Source organism: Schistocerca cancellata, chromosome 3 (genome assembly GCF_023864275.1).
Source record: "Schistocerca cancellata isolate TAMUIC-IGC-003103 chromosome 3, iqSchCanc2.1, whole genome shotgun sequence".
In the NCBI taxonomy this organism is placed as follows: Eukaryota; Metazoa; Arthropoda; class Insecta; order Orthoptera; family Acrididae; genus Schistocerca; species Schistocerca cancellata.
Window position 1 is genome coordinate 895,744,361 of NC_064628.1, and position 23,646 is coordinate 895,768,006.

Consider the following 23,646-nt stretch of genomic DNA (forward strand, 5'->3'; position numbering starts at 1 on the left):
GGTTGCCTCATCAAGAAAGAGGGAAGGAGAGGGAAAGACGAAAGGATTTGGGTTTTAAGGGAGAGGGTAAGGAGTCATTCCAATCCCGGGAACAGAAAGACTTACCTTAGGGGGAAAAAAGGACAGGTATACACACACACACACACACACACACACACACACACATATCCATCCGTATATACACAGACACAAGCAGACATTTGTAAAGGTCTTTACCTTTACAAATGTCTGCGTGTGTCTGAGTATATGCGGATGGATATGTGTGTGTGTGCGAGTGTATACCTGTCCTTTTTTCCCCCTAAGGTAAGTCTTTCCGCTCCCGGGATTGGAATGACTCCTTACCCTCTCCCTTAAAACCCAAATCCTTTCGTCTTTCCCTCTCCTTCCCTCTTTCCTGATGAGACAACCGTTGGTTGCGAAAGCTTGAATTTTGTGTGTATGTTTGTGTTTGTGTGTCTATCGACCTGCCAGCGCTTTTGTTTGGTAAGTCTCATCATCTTTTTTTTTAGATATATTTTTCCCACGTGGAATGTTACCCTCTATTATATTCAACCTTTGGAGTGAATGAAATTGAATTCCTGGGGTACTGGATAACATCAGAGGGATCCCGTCCACTACCTGAGATGTGACAAGGTTAGAAAACCATTAGAACCTACATATGATGGTCCCTTTCCTGTCATTTCAAGACATGAAAAATATTTCACTATTAAAAGGAAGTGCAAACACATAAATGTGTCAGTGGACAGACTTAAACCAGCTTATCTCCTGCAAGAAAAATGGGAATCAGAGAAGGAACTTCCAACTTTTCCAAGGACACTGAACCACAACATCCCACAGAGGAACCATCTCCAAATATCAGAGTATCGAAGTGAGGATGGATTATAAGGTTCCCACCTCGATTCTTAGAGCAGCTGTCTCTGTGGAGAATTAATCAAATATCATACCATACATTGTAAAAGGTTTTTGTAATTATTTTGTATCATATCTTTTGTCATTCCAATATGTTTTTTATTGTTTTATGTTAATGTTGTGCTGATTTTTTTTAAGAAAATTCATTCACCACCATGTATTAATTCGTAACCATGGTACTGGTGGGGGAGTAGTGTAAAGGCAACAGTGATGAAATCTAGATGGAATATTTGTATTTTATGAAGTTGCCAAAACCATTAATAGTTATAGTTGATTACTGATAACATGATGTAATATCTTTAAAATTTTATTTATTTTTTGTGTATTCTTTGGTAGCAAAGATGTGATGATTCTGGGATAGCTGCTAAGTAAAAGTCAATAAAGAAGTCTTAAGAAGGCCAAGTGGCATGTGTTCTCGGTGATTTAAAATTAGACTAAATATCGTCAAGCAACATCTTTTGGAATTGCCGCAAATATTACGTTACAGCAGTTATAGAAGCAATACACAGATATGCACTGCAGTGTCAACCTATTGTGTCAGTATCACTGAAATAAAATATCAATACAGGTTTTTCATTTTGTGCTTGAGAAACTGATAATGGTTATTTCTAGGCAAAACAACATTATGAGTAATGCAATTTCTACTGAGATAAGGAACAGCCACCCACAATGCTTCATTATCTGTAAAGTGATTACTTGTATATCAAGTTTGAAAACTAAACATTTCTATGATTGCTCTCAAAACTGCAAAACACACAATGGACATATTTTAGTGTCTATTATGTTTCATAGCATTTAATTACTTTTATCCTATAATGAAACTGTTCCACAGAAGTATTTTCCGAGGTGCAACAATAACATAACTTATTAAATTACAAGTTTCATTGTCATGGTTTGAATTCCTGTGCCAAAAATTTTATTTCCAAATTACATTCATGCAAGCTTTTTATGACTGAAAATGTATAAATTTTTTGGCTATTCATTTGTTTGTTCACATATTTTTATCAAGGTAATCTTCTGAATTTGATATCCAAAATAAAATTGTCATGTTTTGTGAACTCCTGCAGATTTTTTTTTATTGCCAATAAATGTTGTGATGAGAAACACACAATGAAACATTATCAGAGTCATGTGCACTTCACAAACAAGCTGACTACATTTACTCACAGTCAGTCAAATAGGTCATCAGATTCTCGCCAAGAAGGGGAAGCCAAGCACTTTCAGATATGTCATTCACTCTGAAAATAAAGGTGCAAAACACATACCTTCATGGTGGTGCTCAAAGCACCAAGTGCATGCTCAAAACCTGAACAGAAAAAACCAACCTGTGGCTGGACCTTAAGACTGACATAGTGTTGAATAATTGTTAAAGTCTCTTCTAAACTATATTTTAGATACTGCACTTACTTATTCCTTTATGAACTAGATCAGTATCAACAAACAAAACTGAGAAAACTTGTCTCTCATGGCTTCACATGCAGCTACCATGTTATTAGCATTTGTAACAACAAATAAATAATGGTGGAATTAATTCTATTACTGCATAACTATTTAGTACAGCAATAATGTGCTAAACTATTTTGCCACTTTACTGAGCTCTTAAAAACAATTTCAAATACAATGGCTACTGAGTTAATTGTTTACATGTAATCATATATCTGAAAAATTTGATGAGATAGATAACAATTGGTTGTAAAGACAGAAAGTTGTCAGTGAGACGACAACAGAATAATATTATTATGATGGCTCAGGAGTCTCATGTACTTTTACATGGCTCAACTGAGGGTTAATAGCTGAATTCATATATTCAATTTTACATCACTATACAAGAAATTTACACTTTGTTGGCCAACAAATAACTCTTAATTGTATCAGTTTAAGTATTTTAATGCTGGTGTGTCATTATGTTAATGACTACCACAGCATGCTAAACGAAAAAAGCTCCATTTTTCACTTCTATCACAGATATGCTAACAATGTTCTGTTCTTCATTAGAATAATCAACACGTGGGAGATGGTACATGCTTTCTGTACAAGCATGTAAGTAATTTGTGAACTAAATGAATAATTTGATGTAATAAAATAGGGACCGTAATGATTGTCCTGGTCAGTAATGATTGTCCTGGTCAAGGTTTTACTCACCGACAACCGTGAAATTTGAGTAAAGCGTCCTCCAGCAAAGCATCAAGCTGCCCATGAGAACCTCCAGCAGCAGTGGTGGCTACAACATTAGATGCAACAGAAAGTGTAGGTGGCAGATGCACTGCCAACTCTCGCACAGCTTCTAGCAATGCTGGAGTGCATATATCATCCAGATGGGCTTTTAGAAAAGGGATAATATCAACTAGAACTGCTTGCACTTCCCAGTCCAGCTTTTGTCCATAGCCAACCTGCAACTGAAAATAAAGATTAATCAGTTAGACTGGTTATATTCCTTGTTTTGAAAGAAGTAACATTAACAATAAAAAAAAGGTTTTTAAGGAAAAACACTGAATGTATAAAATACATCAGACAGTCAATGATCAATTCAGGCTAGTTACTGCTGTGCAAAGGCTTAACACCTACAGTGTCACCAACCAACATCACATTAGTGCATTGGAGATGTCTAATATACAGGGGATAATTTTGTGGAAGGAATGGACACGTTCCATCTGTCCACTAGCAGGAATCCAAGCATCACTAGAGGTTGTGGGTTGCACAGACCTCTTCTCTTTCGCAAGACACTTGATTAATAATAGGCTCAGCTGTATTCTAGCACTCAGTGGCATTCAAGGGCAGCACTCAGGCCAGACCAGATCAGTTCACTCCAAATGATTTTCCTGAGGCAGGCGCCAATTCTGCAAGGACTCCATCAATCACAGTCTCATTTGAGAGCCACCTCCATGATGTTGCTACTTTTCACGTCTGACTTCATGATCTGCGGAGATGCCAGCTGGGGATTGAAGAGTGTCCGAGGCCTCATTGCTGAAGAAGACAGGCACTCTGTCATTGTGGCAGACTTGTGTACTTATAAATTTATTCCTGTTTAACTTTCAAACACCTACACACAGGGCTTAGACAATTTTGTTTCCCCATGGGACTTAAGCTTTGTTTATTCAGTTTGTACTTTAACACTGAGCTTCCTGCAGGACATTGACTTTTAGAAAGTGTGTGTTTAATGACAATTTAACCAGCATACAGCCACCAGAAGTGTTATTCCTCTATTTCAAGAAGTGATTTATTTTCTCATTTCAATCCACATCAGAGTAGACGTGCAATTAATATTTGATAAACAAACTTGTTCAATTATTGCTACCTGGAGATTTTTTGCACCACCACTAGTGGACCTCAGATATTTTTGCCAGAAGCATAGCTGACTCTGAGTGGAACAACATCATCAAGCTGACTTTTTTATGCTTTCATTCATCTGTGTTCTTCAAGATATTTTTGGATAACTTTTCACTTAGGCAAAATAGTCTTTGCTGTGCAAATTAATTCAAATTATATGCAGAGTTCACAACATCCACCTTCTTGGAATTCCTTTTAAACATTCAGGAATGTCTAAATACAGCCACACAGTACACTTATTTGCTGGTGAAATTTGCTTTTAAGAATCCATTTGAGTCTCAGTGCCACAAAAATAAAAATATTATACAATTTTCAATTTGAACTATTTCTAGCATGGAAAGGACTTAAATAGACAACTGTGAACACTTTGACAATTGAACCACGTAAGTAAAATATCTAACACATAACAGAAATGCTACAAAATGCTGACTGGAGTTGTTTTTCTAAACTGTCCTTCAGCAGCACAGGTAATTCGTGAATAGAAATAAGTAATCAATAAAAAATCAACAGGTTAACAAACAAAAATATTTGTTGAAATTTAAAAAAATGTATACTACTTTTGTTTGGTTGACACACTGCACATCATAATACATAAATTAAATATGACTTACGGGATACACAACTACTTAAAGCAAATCAAAGAGTTGTTAAAAATGCAAATATCACAAGTTGTGTTTGCATGTGTTAATAACAAACAGAACTGAGCAAAAAATTAAAACTGCACCTCAGTAACTATAAATGGCAAACTCATGACAATAACAGCAATAATGGAAATTCCTGGATGGAATAATAAGTAAAATAAGGGAAAGGTATCACTCACCTATAGCAGAAAGATGTTGGCACATGAACAAACATAACAGAAAACAGTGTCCACTAACTTTCAAGCTCTCTGGCTCTTCTTCTAGTACAAAGTGCACACGCGCACGCGCGCGCGCGCGCACGCACGCACGCACACACACACACACACACACACACACACACACACACACACACACACACACACACACACACACACACACACCATGATGCCTATCCAAATTTCAGAAAAAAATCCCTGAGAATTTCAGGTATGATGTGCAACATGGTGTCATAATAAGGCCCTGGATAACTGATAAATTAATGTTGGGGCCATAAGCTGCTGAATGACCATGCTTTTTAAACATCGATAATTTATATAGAACAATTTCATATAGTTAACACACTTCGAAATATCACGCATTTTATAATAAAGCAATGGAAAATCCAGGATGGAATGTAACAATATTAGAGAATGAAAGTTGCTACTCACCATATAGCAGAGATGCTGAGTCGCGATAGGCTCAACAAAAAGATTCACGCAATTATAGCTTTCAGCCATTAAGGCCTTTGTCAGCAACAGAAACACATACACACACGCTCACGCAAGCGCAGCTTTCACACGTCTTCAGTCTCAGACAACTAAAACCACACTGCGAGCAGCAGCAGCAGTGCATGATGGGAGTGGCGACTGGCTGGGGCTAAGGAGGAGGCTGGAGTAGGGAGGGGGAGGTATAGTACGGTGGGGGTGGCAGACAGTGAAGTGCTGCAGTTTAGACAGAGGGCAGAAGAGAAGGTGGGGAGGGGGGTACATAGTGGAAAGGAGAGAAATAAAAACAAATTAAAAGATGGGGTGTGGCGGTGAAATGACGGCTGTGTAGTGCTGGAATGGGAACAGGGAGGGGGCTGGATGGGTGAGGACAGTGACTAATGAAAGTTGAGGCCAGGAGCATTACAGGATTGTAGGATGTATTGCAGGGAAAGTTCCTACCTGCGCAATTCAGAAAAGCTGGTGTTGGAGGGGAGGATCCATACGACACAGGCTGTGAAGCAGTCAATGAGACGAGGGATCTCATGTTTGGCAGTGTGTTCAGAAACAGGGTGGTCCACTTGTTTTTTTGGCCACAGTTTGTCAGTGGCCATTCATGTGGGCAGACAGATTGTTGGTTGTCATGCCTACATAGATTGCAGCACAGTGGTTGCAGATTAGGTTGTAAATCACATGACTGGTTTCACAGGTAGCACTGCCTTTGATGGGATAGATGATGTTAGTGACCGGACTGGAGTAGGTGATGGTAGGAGGATGTATGGGACAGGTAAATTACAGGGGTATGAGCCATGAGGTGGCGGATTCGGAGCAGGGGTTGTGTGAGGATGGACAAGTATATTATGTAGGTTCAGTGGACAGCCGAATACCACCATAGGAGGGGTGAGAAGGATAGTGGGTAGGACATTTCTCATTTCAGGGCACGACAAGAGGTAATCGAAACCCTGGCAGAGATTGTAATTCAGTTGCTCCAGTCCCAGATGTTACTGAGTTACAATGACAACATGCCTCTGTTGCTGGACTGAACGACTTTGGGAGGTGGTGGGGACTAGCCAGATTCCAGTCCCACATACCACATACTGTTTCTGCATTGTTGCTTGTCTCATGAAATCTCCCCCTAATGGCCTTACCATTAAATTACGCATCTCTGGCTGCCAACCCTCCTTCCACAATGACCTCCACCTGTTTAGACTCTGCCAATCCTTAGCCAAAACCAACATAGTCCTGCAAAACTATATTAACCAAGTTTAATCCTCCTTGCAGTATCTTCTCCCTATCCACAAAATTCTCCTGCTATGTAATCCCAAATTCCTGAAACCCATAACACACAATGAAACTCTTGCCCAGCAAGAACTTGAGCAACACGCACAACAACCTCAGAAAGCTCTCAATCTTGCTCACTTCCTATTCCCGCGATTTTGTCATATGATGACATGGCTGGACACCGTGGCTGTTATTTGAAGACAAATGCTGATAGTGTTGAGACAGCAACCAGCCACAAATTTATTTTAAGTTCCTTTATTCAAAGGGCAATGTTACCGGTTTCGAATCATTATGATTCATCGTCAGACGGCTTTCTTTAGAACATGAGCTGAATTTTTTACTGATTAGATATCCTAAAAAATAACAGATAAATTTGCTACTTGATCTGCAGATAGGTGTAGGAATACTATTTGCTTCGGAGGGTGAAAATTAATTTTTGGAAGTTTTTCAGGATTGGGGTGTTAGCCAGCTCAGTTTGTTCATTAAGGATATAGTCTGGAGTGCTGTTTTTGTGTGTGCGTGTATTTCTATTTCTTCCAATATATTCGTAGTGGCTCCCTTTTCTGCCAGGTGTAAAATTTTTAAGTTGTTCTCAATGTTTCTCACTGAATGGTTTTCTCCAGCAATATGGGCTGCAAACGCAGATTTATTCAAGTTGCCAAGCCTTAAAGCATCAATGTGTTCTTTCTATCTAACTTCATAACTTCTGCTTGTCTGCAACGTCCTGGCAGATTAAAACTGTGTGCCGGACCAAGACGTGAACTCGGGACCTTTGTCTTTTGCGGGCAAGTGCTCTACCACTGAGCTACCCAAGCACGACTCACGACCCATCGTTACAGCTTTACTTCTGCCAGTACCCCGTCTCTACATTCCCAACTTTACAGAAGCTCTCCTCCGAACCTTGCACAACTAGCACTCCTGAAAGAACGGATATGGTGGAGACATAGCTTAGCCACAGCTTGGGGGATGTTTCCAGAATGAGATTTTCACTCTGCAGTGGAGTGTGCGCTGATATGAAGCTTCCTGGCAGATTAAAACTGTGTGCTGGATCAAGACTCAAACTCGAGACCTTTTTCTTTCGCGGGCAAGTGCTTGTCCGTCCAATGTAGAATTTCGGTCATGTATCACATTTGAGCTTATTCCTGATTTACTGTACGGGCTCTTGGAGGTGTTTGCATCATGGATTACTAATAGTTCTAATTTATTACTTGTGGAAAAGCTGATTGTAATATTTTTGTTTTTAAATAAGTTTACCATTTGGCATGATAGTGAGCCTATGTAAGGGCGGGCAATGTATTTCGGTTTGGCTTCTGTGGCACACTGATTTGGCTTGGAGTGCATGTTGTGTGGATTGCTGTTTAGTGGAACTGTGTTTTTTTTTTGTGGAGTTTTTCTATTATTGTGGGTTTATATCCATTATTATTAGCAACTGTTTTAATTATACTGATTTCAATTTGTTGGTCTGTGTCACTCATTGGGACTCTTTTAATTCCATGTACCATGGCTCTGAAACATGCCATTTTTTGTTGGCGAGGGTGGCACGATGAGTTGTCAATACTGACATCTGTGATGGTAGGTTTTCTGTAAATACTAAATTGATGTCATTACAAATCTTCAGGTCAAGGAAGTTAATGCTTTTATTCGTTTCATGTTCAATTGTGAATTTAATATTTTTGTGCACTTTGCTTAGCTCTGCTTCTAATATATCAATTTCATTGTTTGTACCATCAAAAAGCAAGATTGTATCATCAACACATCTTCTATAGTAGATAATTTTGTTTGAAATGTGCTGGTTGTTTGAGAAAATTTTTGCTCTATATGGTTGATGTAAATATCAGCCAACAGCCCAGCTAAGCTACTTCCCATTGCCAAACCATCATGTTCTTCGTACAGCTTGTTGTTGAAGCTAAAGTAATTATGCTCTAGAATAAGTGTAAGCATTTCTATGAGTTCATAGATCTGTGCAATACTAATTTTCTTATAATTAAGCTGATTTTTTCTTATAATGTTAATAGTCTCTTTGACAGGGATGTTAGTGTATAGATTGACTATGTCCAGTGATGCTAATTTAGCTGTTGGTGGGATGTGGATGTCTTTAATCAAGCTTATGAGTTCATGTGTGTTATGTATGGTGTAGTTTATTTTCAAATGTATAGTATTAGGTAATGAGGTCATGAAGTATGGAGCGCTGTTTCTTGAGTTAACAATCAGGCAAATGGGACAATTTTCTTTATGAATCTTTGGCTGTGCATGCAGTTTTGATGCTGAGGGATTCATTGTTATATAGTTACGTACTTCATATTTGTTCAGTAACAAGTTACAGTTTTGTAGTAGCTTACGGAGTTTAGTTCGGAATTTTATTGTAGGATCTGACTTTATCTTAGTAATATTATCGCTATGGAAAAATTGTAAGGTTGTCTTTATGTATTCTCTTTCATGCATTACGATTTAAGAATTTCCTTTGTCGGCTAAAAACAGAGATAAAAAGGCAATACAAGAAAAAAGAAAACTTAAACAATGTCATGTATAACTTGCATCTGCAGCTATGACACAGCCTCTCACCCTTACAATTCTCACACATCCTACAGCACATAGATGATAAAGTAGATAAAGAACAAAATATTATCTTATCCAAACATTAAAAGAAAATAGAAGCCCTTTTTAATCTATGATCAATTCCGAGTGGGATAAAAATAAACAGTTAGGCCAACACAAATTTTTTGACAGGGTAATTAATACAACTGACATCCAATTCAGCAAAAGTGAACTTACTTTATTAAATAAAGGTCTGAAACATAATCTTGCAGCAAATCTCATAGCCTGCACAAAAGTTGTTTGTGACACAGCAAAACTAGACACATGTGAGAAAAATGCACCTGCATACAAGGCAAATAAACTGATAATGAAACAACTACAAACATATAATACCCACCAAAACACTGAACTTAAAGATTTGAAAAATATTAACAGGAAACTATCTGAAAGTAAAGCACTCATAGTAAAGGCCGACAAGGGAAATTCTTTAATCGTAATGCATGAAAGATAATACATTAGAGAAAACCTTACAATTTTTCCATAGTGGCAATATTACTGAAATAAAGTCAGATCCTACAATAAAATTACAAACTAAACTCTGTACGCTACTACAAAACTGTAACTTTATACTGAACAAATATGAAGCACATAACTGTATAACAATGAATCCCTCAGCACCAAAACTGCATGCACAGCCAAAAAGAAATACACACACACACACACACACACACACACACACACACACACACACACAAAAAACAACACCCCAGACTATATCATTAATGAACAAACTGAGCTGGCTAACACCCCTTTCCTGAAAAATTTAAAAAAATTATTTTCCACCCTGGGATGCATGTTAGAAATCTGTTCTGTCACTAAGCTGAAGTGCTCAGTGACACAAATTTACATGTGCAATGATAGAAATGTGGTGGAAATGCATTCAGTGACAAATCTGAAGCAGTCAGTTATGCAAGTTTACGTGGGCAATGATGTGAATGTGGCGAAAACTACAAACCTTGTCTGTTGGATGAAAACTATGAAAACAAGTACTCCAAAATGACACTTCACGTGAGTCACATCCCAATGCAAATCCGTAACTCAACCATCTTCGTGATGTGCTTTTAATTATGTATCATTTATATTTTAGGATAACTAATCAGTAAAAAACACAGCACATGTCGTAATGAAAGTATGAAAGCCATCTGACAATGAATCGTAATGATTGGAAACTGGTAACCTTACCCTTTAAATAAAGGAACTTAAATACATTTGTGGCTGGTTGCTGTCTCAACACCATCAACATTTGTCCTATTCCCACCTTGGAGTACCACTGTCCACCACCTCTACAACATACTCCAAACCTCCCCACATCCGCTCATAGCTGACAAACCCTGTCTTGCAGACCTACTACACTTACCCCACCTTCCAAAATTCCCTCCCACCGGCACACGGAACCCAGAACCTAAACAGACTCACAACACAGTCATGAACCTTTCCTCTAAAAGGCTTAACCCACAGAAATATCAGTCCTTTCCAAAGGTCTCACCTTTTGCCCCACTCCCAAATTCAGTCATGCAGGACTTGTTAAAGACCTTCTCTCCTTCTCCCAGTCTCTTCAGTGGAAACACTTTTTTGCCACCAACCCGACCAATCAGACTCAACCAAAGACCAAAATTGAACCTTGCCCAACTCAGTTCACTCCTCTATCCAACCGTGATCAACCCCCACTGCCTCCAAACCACCCCATGTTAACATTCCAGAATTTCTTAACCTCGAACCTTGCCTTACCATCATTCTCCACCAAATCCCTCAACATGGAAACTAGCCTTACATCTGCAGAAAGAACCCTTCCTTATAATCCTACTTGCAGACAAAGGCTCCACCACCGATGTTTTGAACTGCAAGGATTACCTGGTAGAAGGACTCCATCAGCTGTCAGGTACTTCCACCTACAAACCTTGCCACAGTGACCCCATTCAAGTAATCCAGCAAGATCTCCAGTCACTACTCAAATCCTTATGCCCATATCCCAGAACCTCTCCCCAGAGTACATCTCCCTACTTACCCCTTGCACTCCCACCTCCTACATGCTTCCTAAAGTTCTTAAACCCAACCACCCACTGTGACCCATTGTGGGCATTTACTGTGCCCCAACTGAGAGAATCTCTGCTCTTGTAGACCAACACCTTCAACCTATTACCCAGAACCTATCCTCCTATATAAAAGATACCAACCATTTCCTCCACCGACTCTCCACAGTTCCTATCCCTTTACGACACAGTGCCCTGCTCGTCACTATTGATGCCACCACCCTGTATACAAACATTCCTAATTCCGATGGCCTTACTGCTTTTGAACACTACCTTTCCACATGCCCTATGAACTCCAAACCAACAACTTCCTTCCTAGTCACCATGACCAACTATATTGTCACCTACAATTACTTCTCCTTTGAAGGCATTACCTCCATGCAAATCTGGGGTAAGGCTGTGGGCACCTGCATGGCACCATCCTACGCCAACCGATTCATGGGCCATCAAGAGGGATCCTTCCTAAAAACCCAGAATCCTATACCCCTCACCTGGTTCAGATTCACTGATGACATCTTTACTACCTGGACTGAGGGTGAGGACACCCTATCCACATTCCTCCAGAACCTCAACAACTTCTCCTCCATTTGCTTCACCTGGTCCTATTCAACCCAAGAAGCCACCTTCCAAGATATTGACCTCCACCTCAGAGATGGCTACATCAGTACCTCCGTTCATATCAAACCTACTAACCACCAGAAATACCTCCACTTCGAGAGCTGCCACCCATTCCATACAAAGAAGTCCCTTCTGTACAGCCTAGCCACCAGTGGTTGTCGCATTTGTAGTTATGGGCAGTCCCTCTCAAAATATACTGAGGGTCTCACTGAAGCCTTCACTGACCATAATTATCTTCTCAACCTTGTACAAAAACAAATCTCCTATGCCTTATCCTTCCAGTCTCCCACCACCTCACAAAGTCACACAGTCCGGCAACACAGGAGCATTCTCCTCGTAACTCAGTACCATCCAGGACTGGAGCAACTGAATTACATTCTCGCCAGGGTTTCGATTACCTCTCGTCGTGCCCTGAAATGAGAAATGTCCTGCCCACTATCCGTCCCACCCCTCCTGCAGTGGTATTCCACCATCCACTGAACCTACACAATATACTCATCCATCCTTACACAACTCCTGCTCCCAATCCTTTACCTCATGGCTCATACCCCTATAATAGACCTGTCCAATACATCCTCCTATCACCACCTACTCCAGTCCGCTCACTATATCACCACCTATCCCATCAAAAGCAGGGCTACCTGTGAAACCAGCTAAGCTGCAACAACTGTGCTGCATTCTATGTAGGCATGACAACCAACAAGCTGTCTGCCCGCATGAATGGCCACCGATGAACTGTGGCCAGAAAAACAAGTGGACCACCCTGTTTCTGAACACATTGCCAAACATGATATCCCTCATCTCAGTGACTGCTTCACAGCTTATGTCGTACAGATCCTTCCCACCAACACCAGCTTTTCTGAATTGTGCAGGTAGGAACTTTCCCTGCAATACATCCTACATTCCTGTAACGCTCCTGGCCTCAACTTTCGTTAGTCACTGTTCTCACCCATCCAGCTCCCTCCCTGTTCCCATTCCAGCACTATACAGTCGTCATTTCATCGCCACACCTTGTCTTTTAATTTCGTTTTATTTATCTCCTTTTACGCTTCTTACCCCCACCCCACCTTCTCTCCTGCCCTCCATCTAAACTGCAGCACTTCACTGTCTGCCACCCCCACCATACTATACCTCCCCCTCCCTGCCCCAGCCTCCTCCTTAGCCCCAACCAGTCGCCACTCCCACAGCTGCTGCTTGCAGTGTGGTTTCAGTTGTCCGAGACTGAAGACGTGTGTGCAAGTTGCGTTTGCGTGAGGGTGAATGTGCGTGTGTGTATGTGTGCGTGTGTGTATGTATGTGTGTGTGTGTGTATGTGTGTCTATTGCTGACAAAGGCTGTAATGGTGGAAAGCTATAATTGTGTGAATCCTTTTGCTGAGCCTATCACAACTCAGCATCTCCACTATATGGTGAGTAGCAACTTTCCTTCTCAAGTATTTTAAAATTAGTGATTTATAAAACTGAATAAAATCAAATTACAACAAAGGTTAAAATCAAAGAATTCCCTGACATTGTATGAAATTCCTGAAATTCTCTGAGATTTCCCTGATTTTCCCATGTATAAGGAAATTGCCTGGGAATTCCAGGTTTTCCGGATATTCCAGAAGAATCACAACCCTCTCCACAGAGATGCTAAATGACCATGGTAACATTAATTACTGATTATCAGTTAAATGGTTCAAATGGCTCTGAGCACTATGGGACTTAACATCTTAGGTCATCAGTCCCCTAGAACTTAGAATTACTTAAACCTAACTAACCTATGGACATCACACACATCCATGCCCGAGGCAGGATTCGAACCTGCGACCGTAGCAGTCCCGCAGTTCCGGACTGCAGCGCTAGAACTGCATGGCCACCGCGGCCGGCGATTATCAGTTACTGAGAGCAACCAATGGGTTTGGGGAGGGATAGGGAAGGATGCACAAGGGGAGGAGGTGGTAGCAGAGTAGTGTGAAACAGAAGCAGCAGGTAGTGGGTGAAAAGAAAGGAAAGTGGAGGTGGTCAAGGAATGGATAGAAAAGGAGAAAAGGGAAGAGGGGTGGTGAGAATGAGAGATATCATTGTAAAATAATCCTTGGACCTAATATTAACTATGTGTGTTTTTGTGCTTGTAGTTATATTAGTTGTTACTGTACGTTTACCTAAGATAATATGACTAGTAAGTAGGAACAAATTTCTACTCCCTTATAACACATATTTGTTTGAAATATGTCACTGATATAATCTGTATTTAAAAATGGATGTGAGTTATGACTAGTTAGCAATCCCAAATAAATGTTGAAATAAATGTTTGACTTGCTACAGTAATTAAAAAAGCCTATGGTAGACAAAACGATTTTTAGCTTCCTTGTGTGTCTCAAATAACTGCAATGATAACAGAGTTAGTTTCCACTGTTTAAATGTTTTTGTTGATTACAGGTGCAACAAGTTTAATGTTAGTAATATTTTCTTACTTCATTACTGCATTCAGTCGGTACGGCAGAATCAGATATATGGGGCTGGACATCAACACAGTCATCAGGGCATGACTGGTCAGCTTCTGCCAAATCACGATTGCAGTCGTCTGGTGCCACAGTTTCTCCATGGCCCTGTAAATATTAATACTATGATCGTTGTGTGATATGTGAGACAGATAGACACAACAAATGAATATCACTACGATGAAACAACGGAAACTCCAGTTGGAGTTTCAACAATGTAAGGAAAAAATAGACTACTACTCACTGTAAAGAAAACATGTTAAATTGCAAACAGGCGCAATTAAAAGACACTTAAACATTAGCTTCCAGCCACAGCCTTCATCAGAAAAAGAGAGACATATATCATTCATTTACACAGTTAAGCACAGCTCACACACACACACACACGACTGCCAACTCTGGCAGCTTGGGCCAGAATGCAACTGTGAGATTGAATGAAGGAGCAATCTGAAGGGGGCAGGAAAGGGGAAGGGAGAGCATTGTATGAGAGGGGGAGAGAGGAGAACCATCTGGCAGAGTGTGCAGGCTTTAGACTCCCAAGAAGCGCAGCATCGGGATGCTGTCAGGCTGGGAGGTATGGGAAAATTGGAGCAAAAAAGGAGAGCAGCAGAGAAAGATGGGCAGGTGAGGTGTCAGAGGTAGCACACAAAGAGAGCGGGAGATGAGAATAGGCAGGAGGTGACGGACAGAGGGGTTCAGAACTGCTGGGTGGAGGGTGAGGGAACAATATGTTACCATAGGTTGAGATTGGGATAATTCTGGGGGCCGAGAATGTGTTGTAAGGATAATGCCCATCTGTGCAGTTCAGAAAAGCTGGTGGTGGAGGGAAGGATCCAGATGGCTCGAATAGTGAAACAGCCATCTGGATCCTTCCCTCCACCACCAGCTTTTCTGACCTGCACAGATGGGAGCTATCCTTACAACACATTTTCTGCTCACAAATTATCCCAGCCTCAACTTACAGTAACATACTGTCCCCACACCCTCCACCCAGCAGTTTCCACCCCCTCCGTCCATCACCTCCAGCCTGTTCTCGTCTCCTATCCTTTTTGTATACTGTCCTCTGCCAACACACCTACCCAACTTTCCCTGCTCCTCTCCTTTTTCGCTCTGTTTTTCTCCATCTCCCTGCCTCACAGCCTCCCAACGCTGTGCCTGCTGGCAATCTAGCCCCTGCACAATCTTCCAGCAGTGCTCTCTGCCCTCCTCCCACCACCCTCTCCCGATTGCTGCTTTTGTTCTACATGACAATTACTTTCTGGTCCAATCTGTTGGAGTTGGTGGTCATATGTGCATGAGATGTGCTTTCTTGTATGAATGAATAATGTATGTTTCTCTTTATTTTTCTGGTGAAAGCTGTGGCTGAAAACTAATGTGAAGTGTCTTTTAACTGTGCCTGTCTGCAACTTAATGTGTCATCTTTACGGTAAGCAGCAATCTATCTTTTCCTTACATTTTTACCATTGCAATGAAATGTACTGCTATTTTACAGTTCACGAAGACTTAATACAAATATTATAGATACAGGCAACAAAATATTGTTGAGTCAGAAATACTGAATTGCATGCCTTCATTTGATGCAATACGTAATACTAAAAAGGTTTCTAAACTTGATAAATAAAAACAGTCAATAATAAAAATGACACTTAATGTGAAGGTTTCATTCTCCTGTGGGGAAAGCAGTTGCCTCACAATGACACTACAATAAACAGAAATTCTGTAGAATGAAAACTAAGTGATTAATACTGAAAAACTTCTCTACCCATCACTGATAAACAAGTTACACCCTGATTACAATTCTTTCCTTTGCAAATATCTGTCTCTTTCCCCTCTCCCTCATTATCTCTGCCAGCTTCAGTATAGTACTTACGATACTAATGTGGAATACACAGAACAATTCATTAAGTCAGCAATCACAATAAAACATTTAACAGATTTCTAGGTTTAAAATTTTTTTCATGGCCCTGTATGGAAATAATCGCATTCATTTAATGGCATCTTCTTCTGTAATGGAGGGACGCCACTGTAAACCATGTATCATACTTAGGAATAGGGGAAAAAAGAAGCTTGATTTTAATAATGCTCACTATCTATAGAAGTAAATTTGCCACACTGATAACACTATTAAAAATAATCCTGAACTTAAAAGGAGACTGAAAGATAAGTACCCTGTGAATTTAAGTCACCACACCTACCACTACAAGCAATGGGCGGCGACGGATGGACCACCACCTAAAGGACTGGCACCACCTAGGACTCGCACAGCTTATGGCCATCACAGATTTAAAAAGTGTGCACAAAAAGCTGTATGATCCTGTGACTACAACAGTCGATGAAAATTTCATGGTAAGAACCACAGGCATGGAGCCCTACGAAATGCCTCTTTTGTATCCCGAATACTACAAGAAACTGATGGATATCTTATAAGAAAAGGAGATGATGCTTTGTATGTTTGGCAGCCAGGACAACACATCCTTAATGACAATTTTCAGAAGACCTTGGAACTTCCAGTTCTGAAGCTAGTGAGCTCAAGAAGAACATTCAGGTGATGGACTTCAGTGCATGCAATGTCATGTAAATGAGATCCCGAATGGTGAGGGAGGTGACATTGCTATGTACTTGTTGCTGACACCAATGACACAAAGAGGATATTGTTTCAGGTCACCATATCTGTGACAACTGAGTAACTAAGTAGCAAACACAGTCTCCTACATAGCTCCAGTGCCAAGTCCTCATCATGTAGGCAAGCACTGCCACATACCTTAGAAGTGGGCGAAGTGTGTAGGTGGACACAGCAGCAGTGCGTGTCTCCTCACTAAAAGTGAGTTTTACCTATGTATGTACTCTGCAGGAGGAAGTAAATGGTGAGCTTGCAGCATATGAGGTATAAAAGTGTGCTGAAGTTAAAAAGAAGGGGCAAATGCTAACACAGATTGGTGGCGGCAGTGCAGCAAAAGCCTGAACAGGCCTGAACTACGCTGTGCTGGTGAAGTCAACCAGCACAGCCTGCTATCAGGCTACTTTAGATGCTGCCAGAAGCAGCCAGGAAACTGAGTGGCGCACGTGAAGTTATTATCACAGCCTCCTGAAATTTACAGCTTTTGAAACACACATTGACAGCTAACACACATTGACAGCTTTCACACAGTGTTGATGCTATCAATCTCCTAGTAAGAGCAAAATAATGCTCCTGTTGGTGACTGTGGCAGCATAGCACTGCCCATCCGAATCTTCCACCCGGTGACTTCTCATGTCAGTTACCAAGCTCATGAACATGCCACAGGAAACTGTCACTGCAATAATGTCAGGTACCTTCACTGCCACTGGGAAAACCATTGAAGCCCAAAATGGCTGAGTGATATTGTGGAATCACATTCTGCATGTAGAATACCAGTGGTATTTGCATAAAAGTCAGAGAATTCTAGCAATTCCTCTTTGAGGCAGAAGTGACAGAGAAGCATCTCACACTAGACATAAATGTCAGCACAACAGACTATATTTGCCACTGCAATGTATCAGCAGTTAACACTTCTGATAGTGAGACCACTTTGGTCGCTGCCTGCAGGTCCCATCATGGGCTGCTGGAGCTGGTAGATTTTAGATACCTTTGTACACAATGTTGTACACTCATTGTCATAGATGACTTTAACATTACAAGGTGCCTGCACTGCACTCCTGATTGGCATGACACTGTTGTCATGGGACTGTAAACACATTACCTCTAAATAGGAAAGGAAAGATGTCCTACACACATACACCGCACAACAAAGTTAAAGGATAACTTTTTAAAAAACCCCAATTGTCTCCCATTGCAATGTATAAGTTTCAAATTTGGCTCAAAGGTGCCTACAGCTTCCCTTTGCAATGGTGCAAAAGTGTGGGACCCTGTGACATCACCCCAATTGTCTCCCATTGCAATGTATAAGTTTCAAATTTGGCTCAAAGGTGCCTACAGCTTCCCTCTGCAATGGTGCAAAAGTGTGGGCCCTGTGACATCACCCTTTGACTTGGCAAAGCTTCAAACAGTGAAGTGTCATCACATGCAAATAAAGGCCATAGCTCAATAGCTCATGTGAACAGTAAAGTGGGTTGATGATGTCACATTGGCATCAAATTTCACCACAATTCTCCCTAACACCATTGTGAATGTATCACAGGATGAGAAGGTTGTCACAGCCCCTCTTATGCACACTTCACCCCTTCTTCTGACATCTCTGTGATGATCAGAACTGTGACTCCCAGTGTTGAAATCATGCAGTTTTCTCACAGGTGTCTGAGGAAAACATCTGAGACACATTGTCACGCAGAACTGACATGAAAAGACCTCAAAGGGTGGCATGAAGAACATCAATGAAACCATCCATTCCCTTAGAGTGTCAATTCCCACACATCTCGTGGCAGAAAATAGCAGTTCACATTGTGATGAGCAACAGGAAGATGTCCTTGACAACCTTTGACATTACTGACACCATCAGACATTTCAATCTTTCTCTAAGGTGATTGTGGGGCTACATCTCCACTGAATAAGATTGCACTGGAGTGCAGTAGGGCCACAATTTTTGCTCTTGTTTACCGGACAGAACCACTAGGGAATGTTCAAAACCATTCAGTGAAATCTGAATGTGATACAAAACCTCAAAGGGTACTTATGCTTTTTCAACTCTTAATGTTTTCTGCCCTCCTGTGTGCTGATCATGTGGGAGTGCAACATTAACATTTGTGAATAAAACAGTAAAGGGTGTCCTAAGACCCCCATGTTTGGCAACACCCTCAGTGCTATCCACCAAACATTACTGAGTGCATTACAAATGTATGTGTCAGGAACTCTGACAGTAATTCAGCCTCACTGCTGCTCTAGTGCCTGAAGGTAGACAAATTGCACCAAAGAGGTGTCGAAGCAGCTGCCTAACCCTCATGTGCTAGAACAGCCACCAGGCTGATTTGGTGCTGAAATTTCTGACAGTACATTTGTAATATGCTCAACAGTGTTTCATGGGTGGCATCGAGGGTGTTGCTGAACTGGAGGGGGGGGGGGGGGGGAGGGGAGGGGTGTGTGTGTTAGAGAGTCCCTTTGCTTAACGTTTCTACTCACAACATAGTGGAGATGCTGAGTTGCAGGTCTCAATGTGTCTTCCGACCAATTTCAGTTGGTTTTTGTCTTTCACTATCGGCCTATTCCCTCAGATTTCATCTTGTTTCCTCCTTGGTTCATCTGCAATTTTTTCAGACATAATTCTACGTTATTTATGTATTTTTACAGATGGATCCTTGCTCCTTCCATCTGTGTCAGTGCAGAGTAATTCCCTTATCCAGAGCCAGAAGCCAGTCCCACACACTGTTCCTGTGTTGTTGCTTGGCTCACGGAATCCCCCAAATGGCCTTACCATCAGATTACCCATCTCCGACTGCCGTCTTCCTTCCACAATGACCTCCATCTGTTCAGATTTGCCAATTCTTAACGATCACCAACATAGTGCTGCAAAACCAAATCAATCAGATGCAAACCTTCTTGCAATACCTTCTCTCCATCTGTAAAATTCTCCTGCTATGCAATCCTAAAAATGGATCTAATAACACACATTGAAACTCTTGCCCTTCAGGAATTAGAGCAACATGCACAATGCCACCTCAAAACACTCTCCACCCTGTTCACTTCCTACTCTCGCCTTGGGCTACCACTATCCACCACCTCTACAACGAACTCCAAACTTTTTAAAGACCTTCTCTTCTTCTACCAGTCCCTACAGTGGAAACACCTTTTCACCACCAACCTTACCAATCAGACTCAACCAAAGACTAGTGTTGTATCCTGCCTGACTCAGTTCACTCCTCTGTCCAAACATCATACATACCACTGCCCCCAAATCACCCTGTCAACTTTTCAGAATTTCTTAACCTCGAACCTTGCCTCACCATCATTCCCCAACCCCCCCCCCCCCCCCTCCCCCACATGCATATTAATCTTACATCTGCAGAAAGAACCACACTCCACCACCTAAAAACTGATCCCAACCTTATAATCTCATAGACTAACACCTTCAGCCTATTACCTGCAACCACACTCCCACACAAAAAATACCAACCAATTCCTCCAACGACTCTCCACTGTTCCTGTTCCTTTACCATATGGTGCCCTGCTTGTTACTATTGCTGCCACCTCCCTTTACACTAACATCCCTAATGCCTGTGACCTTAATGCTATTGTACACCACCTTCCCCAACACCTGATGGATCCCAAACCAACAATTTCCTTCCTAGTTAGCATGACCAATTATATCCTCACTCACAATAACTTCTCCTTTGAAGGCATTACTTACAAACAAATCTGGGGTCCAGAAATGGGCACCTACACGGCACCATCCTATGCCAAACTATTCATGGATCATTTAGAAGAATCCTTCCTAAACACCCAGAATCCCAGACCCCTTTCCTGGTTCAGATTCACTTATGACATCTTTGTGATCTGGATCGAGGGTGAGGACACCCATTCCACATTCCTCCAGAACCTGAACACCTTCTCCCCCTTTTGCTTCACTTGGTCCTACTCATCCAACAAGCCACCTTCATTGATGTTGACCTCAACCTCATAGATAGCTACCTTAGTACCTTTGTCCATACCTAATCTACCAATCATCGGCAATATCTCCCCTTCAACAAAGCCTAGCCACCCTTGGCTGTCACATCTGTAGTGACAAGCAGTCCCTCTCAAAATATACCAAGGGTCTCACTGAAGCCTTCACAGACTGTAATTATCCTCCCAACCTAGTACAAAAACAGAACTCCCATGCCTTATCTTTCCAGTCACCCCCCACCACCTAAAGTCCCACCATACAACCAAAGAGGAGCATTCCCCCTCATGATTCTGTACCACCCAACACTGGAGCAATTGAATTACATTCTCCACCAGAGTTTCGATTACCTCCTGTTGTGCCCTGAAATAAGAAATGTCCTACCCACTATCTTTCCTACAACTCCCACAGAGGTATTCCATTGTCCACTGGGCCTACGCAATATTCCCATCCATCCCTGCACAACCCCTGCTCCCAACCCCTTGCCTCATGACTCACATCCCTGTAATAGACCTAGATGCAAGACCTGTCCTATACATCTTCCCACCACCACATACTCCAGTCCGGTCACAAATATCACCTATCCTACGAAAGGCAGGGTTACCTGTGAAATCAGTCATGTCATATGCAAGCTAAGCTCCAACCACTGTAGTGCATTCAACGTGGGCATAACAACAAACAAGCTGGCTGTCTGCACGAATGGGCACCGACAAACTCTGGCCCAGAAACAGTTGACCATCCTGTTGCTGAGCATGTTGCCCAATACAACGTTCTTCATTGAAATGACTACTTGACAGCCAGTGCCATCTGGATCCTTCCCATCAACACCAGCTTTTCTGCATTCCACAGGTGGGAACTCTCACTACAATACATCCTACATTCCCGTAACCCTCCTGGCCTCAACCTTCAACAGTCATTGTCCTTACCCACCTAGACCCTTCCCTATTCCCATGCCAACACTACACAGCCCTCTATTCCACCAACACCCCCTCAGTCTTTTTACTTCTATGGCCACACCTTATAGCAAGCTATGATCATTCTTATAACAAGCTAATATTAGACTGTTTTTGTTAAAGATCAAAATCAAAGCAGACCATTAAGAGAAAAGGGCTGGTATGCTTTATCAGGAATGTCTGAAACAATGTCAAAAGTACACAATACAATAATTTCTACAAAGACAGTTCCCGCGCATTGCTATTGGGCAATATAGGAACACAATCAGTTTGATCACCATGCCTCCAACCTATAAATGATGTGTCGCATGTGTATGTTGAAATACTATTTAAATTTAACTATACCATGTTCTTGTGAAATGTACTGTTGACTTGTGGATGAACGTGGAAACAAACAGAAAGAACTAGGTGAAACCTGGTGTCAGAAAACAATGTTTTTCTTTCACAAAGTAGTAATGAGACTATCAGATGAATTGCTGTCAGCAGTATCCCATGATATCATTCCAGACCACAGTTTCTAGTTCCAAGTATTTCCATTTATGAAGCAAAAATCATCAACAACCAACACGTACACTTGAAAATTGTTCAAAATTCAAAGTGTAACTTTATTACTATTATTATTATTATTTTGAGTTGTTGATAACAGAGACTATAATTTGAGAAGTGCTGGAAACTGCAGCCACAGATTTTGGCCAGTCTGGTGTGTGAAGGTATTATATTTAAATATTGTTTGGCACATACCTGATCGATTGCTGAAGGAAAACTCTCTGCATTATTTTCAGTGCTGGCAGGTTCAGTTGCTTCCTGGGGAAATTAAATCAGACACAAGGACAATAATGATGTTACAGTGAGTCAATAATTATATCTGATTATTATACATTCAAAACATGTATAAAAATTAACTATTAAATCTGTTTAAAGCAGGTGTAAATATTCCTTGGAAATATCAACAAGTCTACATCAAATGAAAAATTGAAGGTTAAGTGTTCTTTCTTTCAGGGCTGTGAAAAATGGTACATGTTACATCAGTTCAGTATGACCAAGAAGAGATAAAAACATAGCTACAGATGCAGGCATACATCCAGTCTTGTGTTAGTATGAATCAATAAGATATTTATCTAGTGCATTTTATTTATTATTATATTACTATTTTAATACAAGAATGTATGGTTCTCATGCAAATCATATTAAGAAAATTCAGTGGTTCACAGAGTTTGGTATCAAGTTGTCTGTCAGGGCCAGTTTAAGTACGTACGGTACACACATCACTGATTAAAAGTGCAGAGTCTGTGTTCAGCAAAATGTACTCATTTTTAAAACTTATTATTTTATATCTGTATAAAATGTGAAGCTAATGTCAAATATAATTTATTTCATTAACTAACAAATGTTATACATGTACATTTTTGAATAATTATCTGACCAACATATTAAACCAAGACTTTAATATTATACATCACAGTTGACTTTTTTTAGCTCCATTCACACAGCATGGAAAAACCACTCTTTAGGGAAGTAAATAGATGTCATCCCATGTTTTGTGTCGCTTCATAATAAG

The 23,646-nt window shown here is 40.9% G+C and overlaps 1 protein-coding gene across 4 annotated transcripts in view; it reads right to left on the reverse strand.

Annotated features, from left to right (window-relative positions):
* The window catches only part of LOC126175965 (pericentriolar material 1 protein-like), a 405,228-nt gene that overhangs the window by 104,765 nt on the left and 276,817 nt on the right, over positions 1-23,646 (reverse strand). For all 4 annotated transcript variants that reach the window (XM_049923056.1, XM_049923053.1, XM_049923054.1 and 1 more), the window contains 3 exons: positions 22,830-22,892; positions 14,540-14,674; positions 3,052-3,305 (listed from right to left, as the gene is read on the reverse strand). In XM_049923056.1, coding sequence (XP_049779013.1) covers positions 3,052-3,305; positions 14,540-14,674; positions 22,830-22,892 — 452 coding nt within the window. The remainder of the gene's footprint in view (positions 1-3,051; positions 3,306-14,539; positions 14,675-22,829; positions 22,893-23,646) is intronic.